This window comes from Sarcophilus harrisii, chromosome 4, assembly GCF_902635505.1.
Source record: "Sarcophilus harrisii chromosome 4, mSarHar1.11, whole genome shotgun sequence".
In the NCBI taxonomy this organism is placed as follows: domain Eukaryota; kingdom Metazoa; phylum Chordata; class Mammalia; order Dasyuromorphia; family Dasyuridae; genus Sarcophilus; species Sarcophilus harrisii.
Genome location: NC_045429.1, coordinates 438070332 through 438094831, shown reverse-complemented (window position 1 = coordinate 438094831; position 24500 = coordinate 438070332). Strand labels below are relative to the sequence as shown.

General features: G+C 42.0%; 2 protein-coding genes across 3 annotated transcripts in view; one reads left to right on the top strand and one right to left on the bottom strand.

Annotated features, from left to right (window-relative positions):
* RPH3AL (rabphilin 3A like (without C2 domains)) overlaps positions 1-7206 on the bottom strand; it is a 163495-nt gene extending 156289 nt beyond the window's left edge. For both annotated transcript variants that reach the window (XM_012549845.3, XM_012549847.3), the window contains exon 1: positions 7133-7206. The gene's annotated coding sequence lies outside the window, so the exon portion shown is untranslated. The remainder of the gene's footprint in view (positions 1-7132) is intronic.
* The window catches only part of LOC116423661 (basic proline-rich protein-like), a 43445-nt gene continuing 25604 nt past the window's right edge, over positions 6660-24500 (top strand). The window contains exon 1 of the mRNA XM_031968739.1: positions 6660-7135. Coding sequence (XP_031824599.1) covers positions 6660-7135 — 476 coding nt within the window. The remainder of the gene's footprint in view (positions 7136-24500) is intronic.

Genomic DNA, 24500 nt, shown 5'->3' with positions numbered 1-24500 from the left:
TACATTATAAGTGCCCTCTCTCCTTTTTTCTGCCTTTGTGTCCCTATCTGTGCCTGTTTTTTTCCACACAATCTATCTTTCTCTTTCCCCCTCCTATTCTCCGTCTCTCCCTCCTTTCCCCTTCTGTCCCCTCTCCCCCAAGGCAGTCATCAAATTTGTTAAATCCACTCAGAGATTCTATAGAACATAAGAGAAAACTTAGGCCCCTCATTAAGAATGTCATTAGAATTAGCAGATTGACACCTTTTCCCTCATTTAATGGAATAGGATTTGAAAAGGCATTGACCTAGAAAGTCATCAAATTCAAAACCACATTAGGCCAACAACTTGGTGGATCAAGTTATTTAAATTAGCTTCTAACTATCTTAATCAAAAACATTGCTGCAACTCATACAAATATTGTTTGTCGTATTTATTAAGCACCTTCTATAGGGAAGGAACTTTACTAGTTCAAGCTACAATGACAAAAATGAAATAGTGCCTACCCCCAAGAGGTTTACATTCTCCTAAAGAAGGTTCAATAGATGGGATAACCTTGAGTGACAAGAATTAAAGGGATACGTTAATATGATTCCCATACAAAGCCAAGAATAATAAGAGTTTACATTTATCCAGCACTTAAGATATATAAAGCTCTGGGTATCCATTATCCCATTTGATTATCATGATACTTTTACAGGTAGGAAAATGAAAACTCAGGGAAATAAAGTGATTTATCCAAGATCACATAAAGGAAACATAGAAGAATAATTAGATAAACCAACATCACACTAAGAAACATTCATAGAACAGTCAAATAATGGAACAAATAGAGGATTTAAATGTAGGTTACAAAAGTCACAATGCAAAATCTTCTCCAAAGGCCAAGGAATTAGAAAAGGCCTCCATAGACACTCAGGACCATGGGACTGATTGGGAAGCCCAAGTGAGATGAACAAAAAATAAGCAGAAATTAGATCTCAGAGGACAATAAAGGAAAACCAGCCACTTCTACTGCAACACTTTCTGGTTGCCTTTCCCCCCCCAAGGAATCTGCAGTCATATAGGCTACAAAGTCAGTGCTGAGCTGCTTTGTGGCAGGAGGACCCACAGAATTTATGACTCACTTTAGTCCTTTTACCAAAGAAGGTGGTTTATCTTGGCTTGGGGAAAAGTAAGATGTTATGCACTATTCCAGAGGCCACCCTAATCAGTCTGCACTTTAAATTCTAGTTGGATAATGAGGTGATTCCAGGCAAATCCAGTATATTTATGATGGAGAGGCATCTGCATCCAGAGAGAGGACTATGGGGACTGAATATGGCTCACATTGTAGGATTTTCACCATTTTTGTTGTTGTTTACTTTTTTCTTTCTCGCTTTTCCCCTTCTGATGTTCTTTTTTTTTTGTACAGTATGATAAACATAGAAATATGCATGTTTAATCTATATTGTTCAAACCAGCCCAGCCCACATGCTGCTTCATCTCCCAGTTCTGTGCTTTTGTATTCACTATACACCACACCTGGAACACTATCCCTCCTTCACCTCTTAAAATTCTCCTTTTCCTTCCAAATTCAGCCCAGGGGTCACCTTTCTGCAGGAGGCCTCTACCTGATCCCTCCAACTCCTATCTCTCTCGGACTACTCTGTATCTATTTTGCAAGTATCCTGCATATATTTATATATGTATATATGTGTACATGTAATATGTAGTACATAATATATAATGTATAAAGATATATAATATCCTTTCCCAGGTTACTTTATATCTATTTTGTATGTATCCTGCATATATTTATGTATGTATGCATACATATTATATATATATATAATCTCCTCTCAGGTTACTTTGTATCTATTATGTATATTTATATCTCTGTGTGTGTGTGTGTGTGTGTATATATATATATATATATATATATATATATATATATATATAAATATCTACATGTGTTTGTTTTTAAAATTATTTATATATACATACACACACACATATATATATGTTCTCTCTCTCTCTGTATATATATATATATATATATATATATATATATACACACACACACACACACACATACATACATCGATGTTGTCTTCCCTATTATGAAAGCTCCTTAAAGGTAGAAACTCTTCCTTTTGGTCTTTGGTCTCTGGAACCCTAATGCCGAACACAGGCCTGACAGATATACTTGGTGTTTAGTAAATGCCTTTTGATTGCGTGAATAAACCTCTCTGGGCCACAGCTTCTCCAATTGTAAAATGGAGTGTGGTCATCCCTCAGCTTCCCGTTATCTGGACGTGGGGCTGAGATTAGTGACCCTGACGGGCGAACCTCAGCCCCCTCTTCCTGCTGGCCAAAGGGCTCGAAGCAACAGTGATAAACGTTTCACAAATGCCCTCATTTATTTCCACTTGCCCAGGGATGGGGGTAACCGAGGCATTTCTTAATCTCAAGCGAAATAAGCAGGGCCTTCTGTCTGACCAAGCTTCCTGCCCCCTCCCCCTCCATCCTCTCCATGAGAGTGCTCATAAATGCTGCTCGGCTACAGATGACAAAGTCACACTGGAGGGTTGTCAGGTGACAGGTGACAGATGTGCTGGGAGGGACAGAGCTGGAAACGGAATCACTGTTTAGTTAAGTGTTCACCAAGACCTTGTGATAGGGCACAGGTCCAATAGGGAGCTAATCGCTTTGGGGTTTTATTTGAGGGACACAAAAAAGGGCCCTGAACATTAAACAGAAAAATCTCTCCCCACACCGAAGCCTGAATCCCACCTTTTGGAATCCATGCTTTTGGCTTAAGCCTTGTCATCTCTGACAACCAGACCAGGGACATAGTGAACGCAACCCTCGAATCTGAAAGTGCTTTCACCCACTCCCAAGAAAGCGTGGCTCACGGGCACCGGTCTCCTAAATCACTTTTGACTCAACTACTCCCCCTGCCTTTCCATGCCAACTTTTCCCAGAGAGATTATCTTAGAAAGAATCCTCTCCCATATGCTTTGAGCCCTGGGGGAGAGGCTAAAGCAACAGATCTTCCCCTTTTCTTGTATCTTGGATCCCTTTGGTAAAGCACATAGCCCTCTTCTCAGAATCATATTTTTAAAAATTGAAGGAAATGCTAAGTTTCTGATCCCTATCTGCAAAATAAATTTGCAATTTTCTCCCATCCAAGTTCATAAAGCCCCCCTGACATCTATCTATGGGTCCTTCCACAGAGTCCAGCATTTAGAACAGTGCCTGGTACAAACCAGGTGCTTAATAAATGCTTGTTGGTTGGTTGATTAGTTGGTTTAAGATCCTTTGTTTTAAGGAAATACAAAGTACTACCTGGAAAAAAGTACACTGGGGGTGATTAATAAGTGCTGGTAGTGGTTGTAAAAACTGAACCCAGGTCCTCTATGTTTCTGTCACGATTCTTCCAAATCCACTCTTCCAAAACTACTCCCTATTGAGATGCTCCCAGCACCATTTTCTTCAGTCTTCCTTGTCAGCCCTCTTTCTTTTCCTCATTCCTTGAGGATGGCTCATTGAAATGTTATATGGAGAGTCTGAGGACCTGAATTCAAATCCCACTTCTGCTTATCAGCTGGACAAGTCACTCTAAGCCTCAGTTTCCCCTTCTGTAAAATGCAGAGATTGGTCTAGATGACCATCCTCTACTTCTAACAACCTCTGAAAAACCTATGCCCCAAAAGACCAAGAATCAAAATAGAATCTGGAGAAATATCATTGTTAAAAATGGTTCTCTATGGTCCTATCCCCCCCCCCCCCACTCAGAACAATAATTGGCCACTGTCACTCATTCTGGTGGGGAAAGCACTCCTACACAACCAAGGGTATGCTAGAGTGAGCTCAAATGGGCCCACCAGAACCAATAATTACATTTTCAGTATGAGCATTTATATCTTGGAAACTGAGGAGTGCTATATATAACCATAGCTCACTTTATTGGTTTTTGATCATCTAGATTTAAGAAAGTGATGGGGGGGGAATATTATTAATGCAAATTAAATTTAAAAGCATGTTATGAGGACATTCTCCTTCCAGAATGCCAAGTAAGCATTTATCAGTACCTGGCTACATATGAGCCCACAAAAATCTGCACAGGAAATCCCCTGGGGATGACAAAATTCAACAATGGAGGGAAAGACTTTGCTAACCTTTGGATGTTAGATGAATGCTGATTACTGTTAACAGGATTCAATAACTCACTGTGTGACCCAGGGCTAAGTCAATGAGATTCAATTTAGCAAACATTTGGAGATTAGCAGAAGTCAGAAGGATCTGGATTCAAGTGCAGCCTCTCTGAGTCCGTCACCAGGGCACTTCACCTCTCGATGTTCCCGATAAGACTCTTAGTTGTCTGTAAACTTACAGATAAATGGCCTTCCTGAGTCTTTGAAGGGGCCTTTCATACCTGGAGTTCCTTGAAGTGATGAAATATCCCCCCTCCCCCCCACACACACACTTTCATTTCCTTATGTGTACACATGTCATCTCCCCCCAGCAGAAAATAAGTTCCCTGAGGAAAGAACCTGTTTTTCTTTTGGCTTTCATGGGAGGGCGTGTGGTCCAGTAGAAAGAGCTCTGGAGCAGGAGTATTTAAACCAGGATGTCAGGAGATTGATCTGTGAACTTGGATGGAAAAAAATTGACACCTTTGTTTCAATAAAATTGGCTTATCCCTTTGTGGTCCTAGAAACTTTGTGTATTTAAAAACTCCCTTCTGATAAGGGAGCCATAGGATTCACCAGTTTGCCAAAGAGGTCCATGACATCTCTCTCCTTTGGAGTCAGAGGTCCCGGGTTCAAATCTCACCCATACTTGTGGTATCTTAGGCAAAGTGACTGACCTTACTGAAGCCTCAGTTTCCTGCTCTGTAAATGAAAAAAACCAGTGATTTGTGGTGTCTTAAGCAAACCGACTGATCTCACTGAAGCCTCAGTTTCCGGCTCTGTAAATAAAGAAACTGGATGGGATGATATCTCAGGTCCCTTCTAGTTCTGAATCCAGAACCTAAAGTTGTGCTTTAGACTACTAGACTCTTGAAAAAAACCAGGAGTGTCCTCAAAGTCTTAGTGCAGTCTTAAACTTGTTTGGGCAAGAAAACTGGGGCCAGCACTCTTCCCTCTCCTGCTCTGAATATATGGGGGGAAGGAGGACAAGGAAGAGAAGGAGGGAGATGGGAGGGGAGCGTTTAATTGTAAGAGGTTGGAAGTTCTTATTGAATTATTGTCAAGGACCATTTATCAGATGGGACCGGGCAGATTTATGCTGGGGCCAAATCCCAAGGAGAAAGGATCTAATCTCCTCATTTCCTCCTCTTGGGGAGAACACTGAGCTAACAGACACAAAGAAGGCTTCCTTTCCCAAATCAGCTCCACCAAGAGAACTTCCTCTCCTCGTATTGTGTCTGCCCAGGCAATCACGGATACCTAAGAGCAACGGAGGAGCCAGGTTATTAAGTAGTTTGCAGGGCCTTAGACTTGAGTTATATTGTCCTGCCCCACGCCCAAAGCTATTCCCAAAAACGTTGCTCCTCTGACCCCAGATCAACAGACAAGTGCGGCTCCCCCTGGGCCGCGGCATGGTCCACAGCACTAAGGGCACCTCCTGGCATTCTTTGAGGAGCAGGAGAGGATCACAAATGTCAGCTGGGAGGATCTCAGTGGCCATCCAGACAAATCAACACCTACAAGTTACAACTTTACAACATTTGAGGAAGTTAGGCAGTATTTGCTGTACTTGGAGACAGAAAATGCCGAGTTCAAATTCTGCCCCAGACACTCGGAGCCAGTCACATCCTTTCTTTGCCTCAGTTTCTCTAACTGTACCAAAAGGAAGTTGAATATGATGACATTAATGTCCCTTCCAGTTCGGCCTCCCAGGTGATCATCCAGCCTCAGGCTGAAAACCTGCAGAGGGAGCCAACTCTGCTTAGAGACTTCAGGAACCTGCATTGGTCCTAGTGACTCCACCCAAGCCCCTCTTATCGGCCTCTGGCGCCCAGCAGAACAAAGCTAACCTCTCTGGTCCCTTCTGACACTTGAAGAACAGTCATGCTCCCTCCCCCCCATTACAGCCTTTCCTTCTACAGACTTAACATCCCATTTCCTTTAGTCAATTCGACTATGATATAATCTCTAGACCTTTTAATATCCTAGTTACCTTCTGGATGCTCTCCCGTTGACCTTCCGGGATATTCAAGACCCAGATACTAGTTCCATTTTTACATCAGAGCCTCGGAGCCAAAAAGAAATTCAAGGCCATGTAATCCCACCCCCTCACACAACACAATGTACAGATGAGGAAACTGAGGCCCAGAAGGTGAAGGTGACTTGGCCAAGATCACACAGCAAGCAAATGGCAGGACTGGGATTCAATTCGAGGTCCTCCGATTCCCAAACCCGCCCCCTTTCCACCACACTTGCAACTTGCCCAACTCCAACTACCCCCCATCTTCCCAGAAACTGGGCATAGTCCCACCCCCCTCTCCGGCTAGCTCACTGTGCCCGTCCTTTGCATCCGGCAGCCACAGATGCCCAAGCGGTCTGGCAGACAGACCGGTGGCTGGCGAGGATGTCTGGCTTGGGGGTGGGGAGGAAGTGGCCACGGGCAGGGGCCGTAGTAACGGGGCTGCTGAATAGGCTTTCGGCCCACATCTCATCTGCCCGGGGATGAAGGAGTCCCACATTTTGATTGGTGGGGGCTGCCTGTTGCTTCCCGGCCGCCGCCGCCCAACAGAGCGGCCCGGCCCTTCTCCCGGTCCCCCTCCCCCGCCCAAATCAAGAACTAGCCACAGGTGGCCGCCAGTGTCTCCCGGGGTTGCCAGTGACGGCCATCCCCCTACGCGAACCCCACCGAGTCGGAACTCCCCGGCAGCTCCTGGTGCACGCTTCCCCGGGCAGGGAGTGGAGCCCCAGAAGGGCCGGGAAAACCGGAAAAAACAACCTCTCCACAAACTCTCAGGCAGCTCCCCGCTCTCCTCCCCCGGCAGGCACAAATGGACACCCAAGGCCGGCCTCCTCTGGGAAGGAAAAGCGAAATCTCCGGAAAAGCAGCGTTACTGCGGACACCCGCCCCCCGCCCCCTTCCCCAAACCCCGCACGAGGCGGCTGCCCCGGGGAGACAGAGACTTGGCTCTACCTACCAGGTATCCGGGGGAGGGGCAAGGATCTACCTGGGGAAGAGGCCCAGGGGTCTCGGGCTCCCGGGAGGATGTGGGAGCCGGGGAGTAGAGCCCTCCCCTGTCTCCCGCAGCCGGAACCCTCTCTCCTGATTGTGTCGTCAGGGGCAACACGAGGTGCTCCAGACAATTTCAATTACTCAGCCCTTGAGTAAACATGTGGCAGGCGGCAGGGACCTGGGCAGCTGGAACTAAACAAAGGCCTGGATTTCTCTGGGGAGCCGAAGGGCAGCTCGCTCCCAGGCTCAGGCTCGCGGCCCCGGGGGGCTCGGGGCGCAGGGGGACGGGGCGGGGCAGGCACTCGGGCGTGGGCAATGCTTCTCCAGGGGGTGGGGACGGGGGCCAAGGTGAGCCGGGAACTAACCCATCTCCACCTCTGCTCCGCCCCCGTGACATCTTCTCACCAATCACCGGCCTCCCTGCCGGCCCAAGCTCCTCCCAGAAATCATGAAAATGTGTCCGGCCTGTGGGACCTTGCAGGTGACTTTCCCCCAACTGCTGCTCTGGGAGTCTGGAGGGAAATCACATGATTAGAGACCTCGAACTGGGAGGGGACCGCAAATGCTACCTGGTCCAACCTCTGCGTTTTACAAAGAAAGAAACTGAGGCTCGGAGAGAACTGGCCCAAGTCTCACAGCTAGCTTGGCAAGGGGCATTCGAACCGAGGGTTTCAGACGGCAGAGCCATCCCTCTGTGCTAAAGCACCTACAGTTCCAGGGCTTGCTTTTCCATGTTCAGGACATCCATTCCCTTCCCGGGCCGCGGAACAACAAGGGAACCATCACAGCAAAAATACATTCCAAACTACTTGACATGAAAAGCTCACGAAATGTAGAGATTTACGAAAGAACTCAAAACCAGGAGAAAACTGGTTAAAGAACATAGTTTCTCCACTATTCCCTCTGCTACTGGGAAGGTCCCAAGGAGGTTTAAGTGAGCCTGCAGGAACAATCAATCAACGTTATTAAGCACCTGCTATGTGCCAGGCACTAGGGTGGGTAGGGATATAAAAAGAGGCAAAAGACGATCCCTGCCCTCAAGGAGCTTACAATCTAACAGGAGACAACATGCAAACAAATATATACAAAGCAAACTATACCCGAGATCAACAAGAAATAATTCATAGAGAGAAAGCACGGGAATGAAGAGGACTTAGGGAAAGTTTCTTGCAGAAAATGCGCTTACACCCCTAATACAGTAATTCAATTGCTTTCTTTTATGTGTTGTCTCCTTCCGTTTGAGTGTGAATTCTTGAGAGCAGAGGCTGTCCTACTTTTTCTATTTGTACTCCCAGCATTTAGTGCACTGCTGGGCACATAAACCCTTAACGTGCTTTTTTCATTCACTCATTTGCAAAAATCAGTCATTTTAAATGCCCCCCATACTATTCAACCAAACTATATAAAAGAACAATAATAGAGCAGAAACTTTTGCCAAAACAGTTCCTAGTAACAATACTAATAAATCATATTTCCACAATCTTTAGGGTTGGTAAAATACTTAGGAAGAAAATTGTGCCAGAATTATTATTTCCATTTGATAAGAAAATGAGGTTCTAGAAAGGTGAGGTTTAATACAGTGGAGAGTGTACTGTCTCTGAAGTCAGAAGACTTGGTTCCCCAATTACTACTACTATGACACTGGCAAGTCACAACCAGGGCCTTGATTTCCCCATCTGTCAAATGATGGGACTTCACTAGTTGACCTCATAAATCCCTCGATTATAGATCTCTGAGCCCAAGTGACTAATTCAAGTTCACATAGTCCATGAATGTAAAAGCTGGGATTCAAAACTAGGTTTCCTGAATCACTGAATTTCAGCACTGGAAAAGACCTCAGAAGCATTCTCTTCCAATATGTACAATAAATTTCTACAAATGAAGTCAATTCAGTGAGTATTCACTAAAAATTTACTGTGTGCTAAGCATAGAGGTTACAAAGACGAAAGCAAAACAGAAAGAAATAAAGGAGGAATCCAAATAAATTTACCTTTTAACCTCCAGCTAAAGTGAGGAGAGCCCGATTACCTCCGGATAGCCCACCTTACTTTGGTTTGGAACAGTTCTCAAGGTTGAAAAATGCCTGCCATCTAGTAGCAATTCTGGTCTCAGATCAAGCAAAAGCAAAAAATAGATCTAATTAAAAGAAATAAGAAAAGAAACTACATCTTGCTAAAGGGCACCATAGATGATGAAGTAATATCAATACTAAACATATACGCACTAAGTAATATAGCACCCGAATTCCTAGAGAAGAAGTTAAAAGAGTTGCAAGAAGAAGTAAACAGCAGAAGTAAACAAGTGAGGAATCTCAACCTCCCTCTATCGGAGCTAGATAAATCGAACCACAAAATAAACAAGAAGCTAAAGAGGTAAATAGAATTTTAGAAAAGTTATGTATAATAGACCTTTGGAGGAAATTGAATGGAAAAAGAAAGGAATATACTTTTTTCTCCATGGTACGTGGAAACTACACAAAAATTGTCCATGTGTTAAAGCATGTGTCCATGTGTCACAATCAAATGCAGAAAGGAAAAAACAGTACATGCATCCTTTTCAGATAATGATGCAATAAAAATTACATGTAATAAAGGGTGGTGGAAAAAAAGACCAAAATTATTTGGAAATTAAATAATCTAATCCTAAATAATGAGTGGGCAAAACAACAAACTATAGAAGCAATCTATAATTTCATCCAAGAGAATGACAATAATGAGAGAAAATACTAACATTTATGGGAGGCAGCCAAAGCAGTTCTTAGGGGAAATTTTATATCTCTGGAAGTTTACATGAATAAAATAGAGAACGATAAGATCAATGAATTGGACATGCAAAAAAAAAAAGCTAGAAAAATAATAAATTAAAACTCCCCAGTTAAATATCAAATTTGAAATTCTGAAAATAAAAGGAGAAATTAATAAAATTAAAAGTAAGAAAACTATTGAACTAATAAACAAAACTAAGAGTTAGCTTTATGAAAAAACAACAAAATAGCTAAACCTTTAGTTAATTTGATTAGAAAAAGAAAAGAAAACCAAAATTGCCAGTATCAAAAATGAAAAGGGTGAACTTTCCACCATGAAGAAATTAAAACAATAATTAGGAACTATTTTGCCCAACTGTATGCCAAAGAATCTGATAACCAAAGTGAAATGAATGAATACTTACAAAAATATAGATTGCCCAGATTAACAGGAGGAAATAAATTACTTAAATAGCCCTGTTTTAGAAAAAGAAATTGAACAAGCTAGTAATGAACTCCCTAAGAAAAATGCCTGCTATTCAGTTGAAATCCTTCTTTCTGAAGCATCCCCTCTCACCTTTTATTTGATCCCTGGTTCTGCCCCTTGGGGCCAAATAAAACAAATCTAATTTCTTTTCCTCCCACAGGGGCCTTCAACTATGAGAAAATAATCCCCCTTCCCATCCATGCCTTACCATATTTTCTCCTTTCCAAGATAAACATCTCACTTCTTTAGCCTGGTACTCAAATGAGGTTGTTTGCCATTGTTGATGCTCTCCTCTAGACTCCCTCTAGTTTATCCATCTGTTTTTACTAGACCTGTGATCTTGTAGGGATTTCCTTGCAAAGTAACCTCTTCTACCAAGGGGTATCTGTTCTATAGCTTAAAGAGTTGCCTGGGAAGTGAGAGATGAAATGATTTTCCCAAGGGCACACAGTTTCTATGGCTAAGAGGTTGGACTTCACCACAGCTTTTCCTGACTCCAAAATCACCTCTCTCTAGTCACTCTAGGCCATGCAATCTACTGATGAGATTAAGGGAACAATTGACACCAAATGCTGAGGTTCAGTAGCAATTCACACATAAAGAATTTACAATGGCTTTCTCATTGCCAACCCACCTAGTGACCCAGGACTTCCTCAGCCACATCTCAGCTTATAGACATGCTTTTAAGATGTGGTACTCAGAACTGACTGACTGTGCTCATATAAACTCTTACCTCCACCTCCAAGAAACTGGATCATAAGCAGCAGCAACACCCCCAACCATTTTGGCAGATGGGCTAAACCAGGTTGAAGGTAATCAAATGATAGTAAAGGGGATGTCTACCCCAAGTATGAGAAGATTACTTCCCCCCGGGAATGGGGGAAATACAGTCGCTTGTATTTCTCTTCTCAGTCTTAGCACGACACCTGGAACCCAGTAAGCACTTAACGGTTTATTGACTTGATCTGACCTAAATATCAGTTGCCAATTGATACCTCTTCAATATACCAGAGAAGTAACTAACATCAATTAGTTTTTACAAAAGGATATTTAATGAATAGAAGGACAAATTGTGAGGAAATAAGGGCTAAGTGACTTGCCCAGGGTCATGTTGCTAGTAAGTGTCAAGTATCTGAGGCCGGTTTGAACTCAAGTACTCCTGACTGTGGGCCAGTGCTGCAGATTAAATTTAAAAGGAATTATATAAACCTATTTTTATTTCTTTTTTAGTAAAACATTTTAAGTTTTAAAATCGTATTTATTTTTAAATAGTACTTTCCAATTACATGTAAAAACAATTTTTAATATTTTCTAAATAAAATTGTATACATTTTCTCCCTCTCTTGCTTCTTTCCTCCCTCTCTCTCTCTCTTCCTTTAGATGTAAAACAATTTGATATAGCAAACCTATTTTTTCAAAGAGCCTCCTTTGCCCAAAATAGGTGGATTGAGACAGATTGATCCCAGGCTCATTCAGGAAAGATATCTGATTTTCCTGCCTCAGATACTTGTGACCCTGGGCTTAACCTCTCTGTGCCTCAGTTTCCTCATCTGTAAAATGAGGGAATCATGATTAATTTCTCAAGTCTCTTACACAAGGGGATTGTGTTGGTAAATGTTTAACAACTGCATTCAAGGTCATGACTTCAATTTCCTATGTTAGCCAACAATTCCTCATTGAGAGGAAGGACTTCTACTCAGCCACTGAATAAACCCCCACTCATCTAAATGAGCTATCTTGAAGACTCACAGTGGTGCCCCTGCTGGGGCTAAAAAGTCTGCTTGTTCTTGACAAGGTGCCCACACAACTTGGGAATCAACTTCCACTGAGTGGGAGTGTTCTCAGCATCCTAGAATGGCGGAATGGATGAACTTGAGAGGACCTTTTCTTCTTATCAATCAATCAACACACATTTATAAAGAGCCTGCCATGGCTCAAGGACTGGGCTGGGATGAAAATGAAATGAAAGGAAAATAAAGTTTGAGTACAGGAAACACATAAGCCAGAACTGAGGACTGACTGACTCCGGAGTAACTCCTACAGCTGAGATAGTCCTTGTCTAAGTGGAAGGTCCATTCTGGCCGGTACACTTTCAGGGTCTTCATGCCAAGGACGTCTTTCTCCTCCCTCCCTCCATCCTTCCTTCTCTCTCTCCTCCCTTTCCTTCTCCCTCTCCCTACCCATTTCTCTCTTTATCTTTGTCTCTGTCTCTGTTTCTGTCTCTCTTTGGCTCTCTCTATCCTCTGCCTCTCTCTCTGTCTCTGTCCCTCTCTGTCTGTCTCTATTTCCTTCTGTCTCTGTTTCTGTCTGTTTTCTTTCTCTCTGTGTCTGCCCTCCTTTCTCTCTCCAGTCCTCTCCCCAAGAAGTATTGTTTGCATGCTTGTTTTTTTCTTTCTCATCGTTTTTTTCCTCTTTTGATCTGATTTTTCTCACACAACATGACCAAAAAATGAAAATATGTTTAAAAGAATTGGAGAAAAATGTTTGTGACGGCCCTTTTTGTAGTAGCAAGGAATTGGCGATTGAGTGGATGCCCTTCAGTTGGAGAATGGCTGAATAAATTATGGTATATGAATATTATGGAATATTATTGTTCTGTAAGAAATGATCAGGAGGATAATTTCAGAAAGGCCTGGAGAGACTGACATGAAGTGATGCTGAGTGAAATGAGCAGGACCAGGAGATCATTAAAAATGTCAACAAGATTATATAATAATCAATTCTACTGGATCTAACTCTTCTCTCTCTCTCTCTCTCTCTCTCTCTCTCTCTCTCTCTCTCTCTCTCTCTCCTGAGGCAATTGGGGTTAAGTGACTTGCCCAGGGTCACACAGGTAGGAAGTGTTAAGGGTCTGAGGCCAGATTTGAACTCAGGTCCTCATGACTTCAGGACTGGTACTCTGCCCACTGCACTATCTAGCTGCCCCTGAACCTGGCCAGATGATTCAGGCCAGATCCAATAGATTTGTGACAAAGAAAGCCATCTGCAACCAGAGAGAAGACTGTAGGGACTGAGTGTGGATCACAACCTAGTTTTTCACCTTTTTTATTGTTACATTTTGTTTTCTTTCTCATTTTTTCCTTTTGATCTGATTTTTCTTGCACAGCATGATAATTGTAGAAATGGTAGAAAAACAGTACATGGTTAACATATATCGGATTACTTGCTCTCTGGAGGAAGAGGTGCAAAACCTTGGAACACAAGGGTTTGCAAGGGTGAATGTTGAAAACTATCTATGCGCATGTTTTGAAAATAAAGAGCTAAAATAAAATAAAGAACTGCATATATTTAACCTATATCAGATTGCTGGCTGGCTGTGTCAGGGGGAGATAAAGAAGGAAGGGAGAAGAATTTGGAACACAAAGTTTTACAAAAATGAAAACCTTTATATGTATTTGGAAAAAATAAAATACTATTAAAAACTGGAAAAGATAAACAAAGACACAAATCTAGAGCTAAAAGGGTCTTTGGAGTCTATTTAATCCAAACCCTTCATTTTACAAATGAGGAAAGTCAAATCCAAAAAATGAACTTTCTCCAGATCAAATAGATGATATACACACAGAGGTAGGATTTGAATCCACGTCCTCTGCCTCCAAAGCCATGGCTCTTCTTCCTCTTCCAGACCTCCACATGTGCCTTCCATCAAACATCCTCCCAGGTCCTTCTCAAAATCCCAGCCTCTCCAATTCCTCCATCTCACCCTTGCCCAAATATCCAGGAGACCCCACACTCGGAGCTTCTATTCATGGCGGTTAAAACAAGGAGCCAATCCCACACCCCTCTCAGTGAGATCTTCCCTAACAAGGAGAACATTCGATGAAACAAAATGGGTAAACACAGGTGCCAGGCATGGGCTCTGTTCACAAAACTGAAGGAGATTACAGTGGGGTTAACCAGGAACGCTACACCCAGGATTGGTCCCAGCTCCATCACTACTTTAAGTGCAAGGCACAGTGGCGCAGTGGAAAGAGCAGGTCTTTAGCATTCTGGGGCTGCCCCAGATCAGCAATGAGCTGGGGAGGGATCTCAAAGCCCCCAAGACCCGGGGAGCCCCTTCACCTCCCCTATGGTGAGTTGGCTTCCAAAAAACCCACATCTCATTTTATTTCTCTTGAGCTCCTCAGATCATAGATGTAGAGCTGGAAGAAACATCAAAGGTCATCACGACCAACCCTTTCATTTTACAAATGAGGAAACTGAGTCCCAGAGAGCGGAATTTGCCCAAGATCACATAGGTAATAAGGGTTCAAAGTGAAATGTGAACCCAGATTCTCTGACCCCAAGCTCAAGATTCTTCCCAGTTCTGTTTCAACCATTTCTCTCCATGCTGGTCAGCAAATGCCCCACCTAAATCACACTTATTGTCTGATTAAAGAGACTGCCAGCGAATCAGTCTTGTGGCAAGGTGCTTCTGCTTTTTTGGTGGGTGAGAGGTCAAGCCAACCAGCCTTTTTTTGTTTCTGCCTGAGTGTATGTGAATTTGAAGCCCAGGCCATGGGGGACAGACCTGTGGTCCCCAACAATTGAAGAACTCCCTCAGTGATTCTTGTCTCCACAAAATCCAAGGGGTCGGAGGCCAGCCAGCGATTGCCTGCCAGCCACTGCCTTCATTCCCCTCCACGGATAGGACGGAAGATGCTCTTGCACTTCCTGAAGGATCCCTCTAATTACCAGGGCTCAGGATGGGCCCGTCCCCTGTTTATTTCCCTTCCAAATTATTTGTTTTCTTCTGTCACAGTAGAGAAGGTTGGTTCCCTGTCTCACAGCTGTCCAGAAAACTGGGATACAAATGTTGATATTAAGAAAATGGATCTGCCCCTGCAGGGATGCTCACTTAATGCCTTGCAGCTGGAAGGCTTTAGGGTGTCTGGAGGCCTAGATGTAAGCAGAGCTGGAGCAGGGGGAAGCTGGTCTCCAGCTGTCCCTCACCACTCAGGAGTCAGCTGTTGCCATGGAGAAGAAGGGGAGGCTGGGGTGACTGACAGGGAGAGAAGAGATCTATTCAGTGGAAGCTGACAGAGACTCAGCACTAATGTGTGGTGGACTCCCCGGTACTTACAGAACACCTGACCCTGGCTAATTGGGAGAGCCCAGTAGATCCAATACCAGCTTGCTCCCTGGGGACTGAGCCTCGGCAGTGATCAGCCTTGGGGCTGCCTCTTGCTAAGCCTTTCAGAGAGATCTTTGCTGCAGACATACATGTGGTGGCCAACTTCTGTGTCTAGAGCCTAATCTCCGCTTGCTTGGACCATGGTGCTCCTCACTTGTGTGGAAACTGCTTCCCATTTCCACAATGAGAGGACGTGTGTCCACCTCAGAGCACCGCCCCTCCAGCCCCAGCCAGTCATGGGTGCTGGGCAGGGCATCCATCTCCCATGATGCAAGGAGCAGCAGAGCCAGGCAGTAGAGCACTAAGGGGCTGGGAAGGAGGCCGACTCCAAGGCATGAGCTGTGTTATTATATAACAGCCTTGAATGGCTGACTACCTCTACAAGTATTCTAAAGGCAAAAAGGAAAATGTCGTGGACGAGGGATCAACCTGAAGTACCCAGGTGAGAGAAACAGGGCAGACAAAATAATCAAGTTTTAAGAGCATTTAATACTGGTCAGGACTGATCTCCCAACACCACAATGGGAAGGGAGGGGTCAGTAATGAGTGGTCTCAGGGCCACATATGTATAGAAAGATGAGAGAGAGACATCAAAATGTTTCTTGATACATTATAAAGGAATAATAAAAGGAATTTCTATTCTAGACAGGAGGCAAAGGTTATCACTCTAAGGGTGTCATTCCCAAACAGCAATAAGACAGTATTTCTTTATGTTTATCAAGTTGTCAAGGTCTTAGGTTTTTTAGGACCACACATCTGGGGGTGTAAAAATACCATCTGCATTAGCGTGGGAAGAACTAGTAATAAACTTCTAACTACAAAGATTCAAGATTATGTTTCTCACGGTCCCATTTGGGGTGCTTTTCTACTTCAAACCCAAGATCCAAGTATCACTGTTCTCCTGGATGACGGACACAAATCTAAGCTCTCTTCAATTCTAGACTCGGAATCCAAAAGGGCACCCATCCATTCAAACTGGAGGGACCCATTTGTCAGCCACCCCAACAGCTCCACCACTCAGTGAGTGGTAGAAATCATGGCATGAAAAAGGAGTCCGGGAGAGCGGTTCCTCCCATTAAACAATTAGCAAGTATGGTGGCCTACTGTGCATAAAACACTGGGGTGGGCACTGTGGGAACAGACTGAATTTGAGACTTGGAGCAAGAAAGACCTGAGTTCAAAGCTTGTCTCTGATGCTAATTTTTTCTCAGGGTTTATATATATAATTTCATGATGAATCATTGCATTGATCAGTGTTTCTTTTTTTTTTTTCTTTTTTTTTTTGCTGAGGCAATTAGGGTTAAGTGAGTTGCCCAGGGTCATCCAACTATGAAGTATTATAGGAAGTATTAAGTGTATGAAGCCAGATTAGAACTCAGGTCCTCCTGACTTCAGGGCTGACACTCTATCCACTGCACCATCTCGCTGCCTCCTCTGATGCTAATTTGCTGTTTAATCATGGGTAATCACATGATTATTTTAAACCTCGGTTTCCTCATCTGAAAAATGAGGATATTCATAGTCGAGTACCCATAGAACCCGAATACAATGTCTGCGTTAACCATGCTTCTGACACCATTGAATGACCAGCCAGGACAACTTTATTAAGGAGGAACAACCTTGTGAAAGAATGATTGAAATCAAGAGAAATACAAATCAAAACACTTCTGAGGCTGCACCTCCAGAAAACTGGCAAGAGAGCTCACCCTTTTCTGGGTCCTGTACTCTCTAGGCAGCCTGGGGAAGCCCACGCACCCTTCTCAGGAAATGTCAAATTTTAATGAGAGTTTACCAAAAATCAAGATGTCATTTTTTTCATCTAAATTCATAGATGCTCTGAAATCTTTCCATGGGCCCCAAGTTAAGAGCTCCTATTTTAGATAGTCTCCAAGGAGCCCCACAGCTATCATCTTGAACCAGAACTGGATTTTTCAAATGCACAGAGGAAATTTCCTCAGGCAAGAGAATTCTCCTATAAAGTGAAGGATTCTTTGCAATGGAAATCATCACCTTGAGATTAAACCATTTTATAAATGGATATAAAACTAGAATTAACAATAAAGTCTAGAACCAACTCCCTTGTTTTACAGATGAGCAAACTGAGACCTGGAGTTGGGGAGCAATTATAGTCGCACAAAATGATGGTAAATAGCAGGGTCTGGATTTGAATTCAGGTTCTCTGTTTCTTAATACAGCCATCTCTCTACCAAACCACATTGACTCCATGGCAATGAGACATCTATAGTTGGATATTAGCTGTTTTCTTATCTCATTCACTCAATTCTCCAGTTGTAGCTTGGTTGGACAGATTTAATCTTGGAAAGACAATCAATATCTTTTTCTCTGAAGAACAGGATGATTTCAGGAAAACCTGGAAAGACGTGAATTGATACAAAATGAAGTGAGTAGAAACTGGAACATATTGTACACAGGAACAGCAACATTGTATGATGATCGATTGGGAATGACTTAGCTATTCTCAGCAATATAATGTCCTAAGACAATTCCCAAGGACTCCTGATGACAAATGGTATCCCCCTCCAACAAAAGAACTGATTGAGTCTGGATGCAGATTGAAGTCTACTTTTTTCTTTACACTTCATTTTTTACTTGCCTTTTTTTTTTTTTTGGTCTGTCTTTTCTTTCACAAAATGACTAATGTGCAAATGTGTTTTCCACAACTGCACATGTGTAACCTATCAAATTGCTTACTGTGTCAGAGAAGGAGGAAGAAGAGAATTTGGAACTTAAGCTTTTTAAAAACTCATTTTAAAAATTTAATAATAGCTTTTTTTTATTTTCAAAATACATGCAAAGATAGTTTTCAATATTCACCCGTACAAAATCTCGTTTCAATTTTTTCTCCCTCCCTTCTGCCTCCCTCCCCCAGACTGTAAGTAATCCATTTTAGATTAAACATGTGCAATTCTTCAAAATTCTTTACAATATTTCCACATTTATCATACTGCACCAGAAAAATCAGATCAAAAAGGGAAAAAATGAGAAGGAAAAAAAAGCAAACAAATAACAACAAAAAGGGTGAAAATATTCTGTTATGATCCACATTCAGTCCCCGTGTGCCAGGTGTGGGCTGATCAAGGCAGAGAATAGTGACTCTCTGACCTCTTTATTTCCTGCCTCTCAAGATGAGCCAAGATCACATTAGCTGCTTCAGCTATATTTTTACAAAACTTTCCACATTCAGTCTCCAGACTGATGACTTTGATTTTTTTTTAATCCAAGATGAGACTTATCTCTATTAATTTCATCTTATTAGGTTTGGTCCAGAGTTTTAGCTTGTTATGATCTCTGAACTATCATCAAGTATTAGTTACCCCCCCTCCCCAAACACACACACACACACACACACACACACACACACACACACACATGTTAATGGTATTGAATAAAACCAGGTGAAGATTTCTCAAAAAGCCTATGAGATAGATAAGGCTAGACCCTAGGCCTAAGTCCCAGGAAGTAATGTGACCCGCAAGAAGCAGACAACATTGCTGACCATTGCTCAATGGTTACTTCCTTTTCAGTCCATCCAATGAAAAGACTTGGGTCTTTTGGCTATTTAACCAAATTCACTATTTCCGGGTCCCTAGGCAGGCAAAATGCTGGAAGATGGGAGCTGAGAGTCTCTGGGTCTGCTCGGTTGGGGTGCTTGAGCCTCTCTTTGCAAGGACCCAACAAATGCTTCCTCTTTGTATCTGAAGATACTTCTGAATAGTCAATGTGGATAAGGAGCTCTAGCACCCATCCCACACAGCATCTGCTGATTTGGTAAGCATGCCATCTATGCCTTTATCTGAGTTCCTGATGGTTTTTTTAAAAATGTAAATAGTAAAGGACCAAACACAGCTTCCTAAGGACTTTCCAATGGACACTTTTCCCCTCACATGACAATGGCTCATTAGTTAGTCAATAAGTATTAATTGAGGAAGAGGCAGCTAGGTGGTAAGTGGATAGAGCCCAGAATCTGGAGTCAGAAAGGCCAGAATTCAAATCTGGCCTCAGACACTTATTAGCTGTGAAACTCTGGGTAAGTCACTTAAGTCTCAACCCTCCTGAGAAGAAAATGGCAAACCATTCCAGCATCCTTGCCAAGAAAACCCTGCAGACAATATGGTCCATGGAGTATTGAAGACTAAACACCACGATGTATTTTTTAAGATTATACACATATAACCTCTATCAGAATGTTTGCTGTCTTGGGGAGGAGGGAGGTAAGAGGAGGAATGTTGAGAAAACTCTACATATAACTGGAAAAAAATAAAATACTGCTGACTTCAGGGTAAGAGGGGAGTATTTATTGAATACTTACTATGCTCCAGGCACCATACTAAGCACTGGGGATAAGAAAGGCAAAAGACAGTCCCTTCCCTCAAAAAGCTTATAGTCCAATGGAGAAAACTACAGGCAAAACCTTTGTACAAACAAGATATAAACAAGACAAATGGGGAGAAGAGAGGATGGTAATCCCACAGGAAAAAAGCCATAAGAATTAATGAGGATAGGAAAAGCTTCCTATAGAAGATGGGATTTAGGTTAGACTCAAAGAAAAGGTAAGAAAACCAGGAGACAGACCTGAGAAAGTTGCAGGTCAGGAAGGGAACAGTTAGCAAAAATAATTGGAGTTGGCAGATAGTGTGTTGTGTCTGTGTGGTGCGGCAAGTCCTAACTCAAAATGACTACTCAGAGATTTTTCAAAATGAAGAACAGAAGCTTTATTAGCATCTCATGAGATGTGGACGGTCCACTCACTGGAGTCCTCCAGAGAGAGAGGAAGCTGATTTCACAGAAGTTAAGGGCGATTATATAGTCATAAACCACAAGAATCCATGACCCCCTCCACTTATCTGGTTAATTTTCACTACCTTGCTCAGTGCTTGCTCAAGTGGAAGTAGCACAGGTTTGCTAAATTCTAGTCAGGCCCAATTAGTTGACTTATTGCAGATGTGTTTACCTAAGTTTATGGTGGTCAATTACAAATGCTTGCAGGTGTGTTTGCCTAAATTTATGGTACTTGAGCTAGTCTGAGCATTCTATTATAAGGTTTGTACAAAGAATTTCATTTTCCAAAGCCATCAAACCTTCATAAACTAAATTTAGATGATAGGTTCAATCTATTTTAGTTACTAATTTTATGAGAAATCACAAAATCCCTCACAATAAGGAGATTTATTTAGAGGTAAGTAATCCATTAAGCCAGAAGAGTTAGAAGGTTTCTAGAATAACTAAAGAGACTTAGTTTACCTCAGGCTCTCCTCAGTCAACAAATAGAGATAACTAGTTTGGAGACTTTTTGAATATCTCCAGGCCATTAAATAATTAGTCATGTTTTTCTCTAGGCAGTTAAGTAAAGGTCCAGGAGGTTAGGGTATTGCTGCTAGAAGAGCAAGTCTTTTGCTCGTCTTCTCAGAGCCTTAATGATTAACAGATCCTTGGTGCTGAGTCTAGAATTTCCCACAGTTATTATTCTGAGAAGTCCTCAGTTTCCCATTTCACTCATGTCTGAAAAACAAGGAGGTCAGCATCACTGGATCATGGTGTATGTAGTAAGGAGTAAGGGATGAGAAGTATGGAAAAGTAAGAATGGGCAAGGTTTTGAAGGGCTTTAGAAGCTAAACAGAGGATTTTATCTTTGATCCTTTTGGTAATAAAGAGCTCTTGGAGTTTACTAAATAGGTAGGGGTGGGAGAGGGGGATTAGAATTGCAATTATTTTTGTTGTTATTACTGTTGCAGCAACATCTTGATGTACTAATTCCCTAGTGACTTAAGAGTAGAAAGTCCCTAACTCCTGTTGAAGAAAAAAATAAAACAAACTATGCAAGGATATTATGTCAAAAGTGGATGGTCTCATCCATTGTTGTGACAACTACTTTTTGTCCTTGGATAAAAGATTCTGAAGTTTAGTTTAAAAGGCTTGTTTTTTAATTGTAAAAGTATTTAGTCACATTCCTTTGTCTCCTGCCCTTCGACAGAGAATGTTGTGCAATTCTAATAAATAAATCCTGCCAATTGCATTCCAAAAATATCCTCCTTCCTCCCTTGACTGATCCTCCTTTCTCTACCCCTCCTCATCTGTAAAATGCTTAATTTATCTATCCTAAATTGATGCACAATGATGTTAATTAGTTACATACATTAAGTAGATCTGAACAGTTTATAAAACTGTGGGAAACTGAAGCTATATTCAGTTAATAAATTGCTTTGCTTTCAGCTTGACCTCCCACCTTTCACCCACAGACAGACACCAGCCCCCTATTGATAGGTACACTTCTCCCTTTGGGTCCCAGTCATCTTGGTTGAGATAATTTCCCAACAGGGGTAAGGTGGTTAGACTTGCTATTTAAGAAGATCAATTTGACAGCCAAGTGAAGGACTGACTAGAGTGTGGAGAAGCTCGAGGTGGTCATTAATGATTACTCCATGGGTCCAGTCAACCAAGCAATTATGAATCCAATCCACCTATCATCTAGCCCACATCTCTCCATCTTTTCCAAAAGAACAGCATGACTTACTTTATCAAAGTCTTTGCTAGAATCCAGGTAAATTCTATCCACAGCTTCACCCTGACCTACCAGTTTAATAAATCTGTCAAAATAGGAAATAAGGTCAGCTGGGCATGGAGCCAAGGATGGCTCTTTGTGAGTCCTGCTTCTCTTTCTGGGAGTTCACTCACCATCACTTTAATAATATGTCTAGAATTTCCCCATGAATCAAAGTCAAGTTTATTAGTCCATTGTTGGCAGACTCCTCCTTCCCTTTTTTGCAAATTGAGACATTTGCCCTTCTCCAGAAGTTCAGTGCCTCAGTCTCTAGGATCATTCAATTGAGGGCTTACACTGACAATACTTTCAGTAGCAGAAGACATAACTCCTCTGGACCAGATGACCTTAATTCAGAGTCAAGACCAGTGGTATACAATATATGCATATATAATAGGATACATAAGTGCTTAATAAATGCTTTTTTCATTCATTCATCCCTCTTTATTAGCTCCTGATTTATCCAAGTTATCCTTTCCAGCTACCAATCAGCTTCCTGTATTCCCTCCCTTCCAATCCAAAGGTCATTCTCTTTGACAGAGAAAACAAGCAAAATAAGCATAGAACAATTCTATCTTCTCTCGGATCCTGATTATCATTGTCCCATCTACCCCACATCTTTTCCTTTCTTTGAACCTTTCTCTTTGCCCCAACTTAGTTTTTTTTTTTAAGCAAACTTTTTTTTTTTTGAGTTGGGCAGAATACATTAAATTCATTAGATGGGACGAGGAGAACTGTATACAAAACCCACAAACAATCACTGAGCTAGAAAGGCTCTATGAGGCCAACGGGGCCAGCCAGCAACAGAAAAACTGCAGCAGAAACATAAGTCAAAACAATGGAATATAGAGAGACAATTCAGAGACTATGCAAAGACACAGATTTTTTTTTTTTTAACCATTTTCACTTGGAGATGATTTCAAATTCATCCTTGACCTTTTCCTGGAGGACTCTGAGAATGGCGTCTTCTCCTTGATCAAACACTCTCTCCCAAGCCCTGACATTAACATTAACCAGGACAAGCCCAGTGACAATCCCAAACCCCACTTAAATTGGGCCATTTCCCATCATTAATCCCTTCGATGCTATGACATTAGAAGAGGCTAAAGAATTAATTCTCCCTCACCGCCGGCTAGCTCAGCTGCATACACTTTTAACAAACTTTTTAATGAGGCTCCATTTATACCAGAAGAATCTAGATGTTAAGCATTAATAAGTTCAAGTCCTCCAAGGAATTGATGTTAACAACAATTTCGGCCTCAATCCCTTGTTTTTCTGAAAATTATTCTCAACACCCTTTTCACCTAATCCCTCCTTACTTGACACCATCAAGCGAGCAAGATAAATCTGGTATGAGGGAATTAACCCAGGAAAAAGAGGATAAACTTTCTTTTACATTTCACCTGCTCAATTCAATGTCAGTCCCCGTGGCTGTGGGATAACTGCCCACTGGGAACCAAAGGGAAATGGCTTAGAAACGAGGAAATTGCATACGCCAAAATATTCTGACAGAAGCACTATGGAGATAGGAAAAAACTGGGAAAAATAGGATATAGCCAGTGGGGTATGGCCAACCAAATTGTAGGATGTGAATGCAGTGCAATCTTACTATAAGAAGTGAAAACTCTGAAGAGTAATTCCAATTTGCATGGGAAGACATATAGAATTGTTTGGAAGTAAAACCAGGAAAGCAATATACCCAATAACTACAGAAAGGGGGAAGAATGAAATGGAATACTGTATAAATACAATGAGCAAGCTATGCTCTGAGAAGAGTTGAGGAAATTGTGCCCTCCTATGGGACCATGGCCTATGTTCTTTTATTATTATTATTTTTTAATAATTATAACTTTTTATTGATAGAACCCATGCCAGGGTAATTTTTTTTACAACATTATCCCTTGCACTCACTTCTGTTCCGATTTTTCCCCTCCTTCCCTCCACCTCCTTCCCCAGATGGCAAGCAGTCCTATACATGTTAAATATGTCACAGTATATCCTAGATACAATATCTGTGTGCAGAACCAAACAGTTCTCTTGTTGCACAGGAAGAATTGGATTCAGAAGGTAAAAATAACCCGGGAAGAAAAACAAAAATGCAAGCAGTTCACACTCATTTCCCAGTGTTCTTTCTTTGGGTGTAGCTGCTTCTGTCCATCATTGATCAATTGAAAGTGAATTAGATCTTCTCTTTTGTCGAAGAAATCCACTTCTGTCAGAATACATCCTCACACAGTATCATTGTTGAGGTATATAATGATCTGGTTCTGCTCATTTCACTCAGCATCCGTTCATGTAATTCTCTCCAAGCCTCTCTGTATTCGTCCTGCTGGTCATTTCTTACAGAACAATAATATTCCATAACATTCATATACCACAATTTACCCAACCATTCTCCCATTGATGGGCATCCATTCATTTTCCAGTTTCT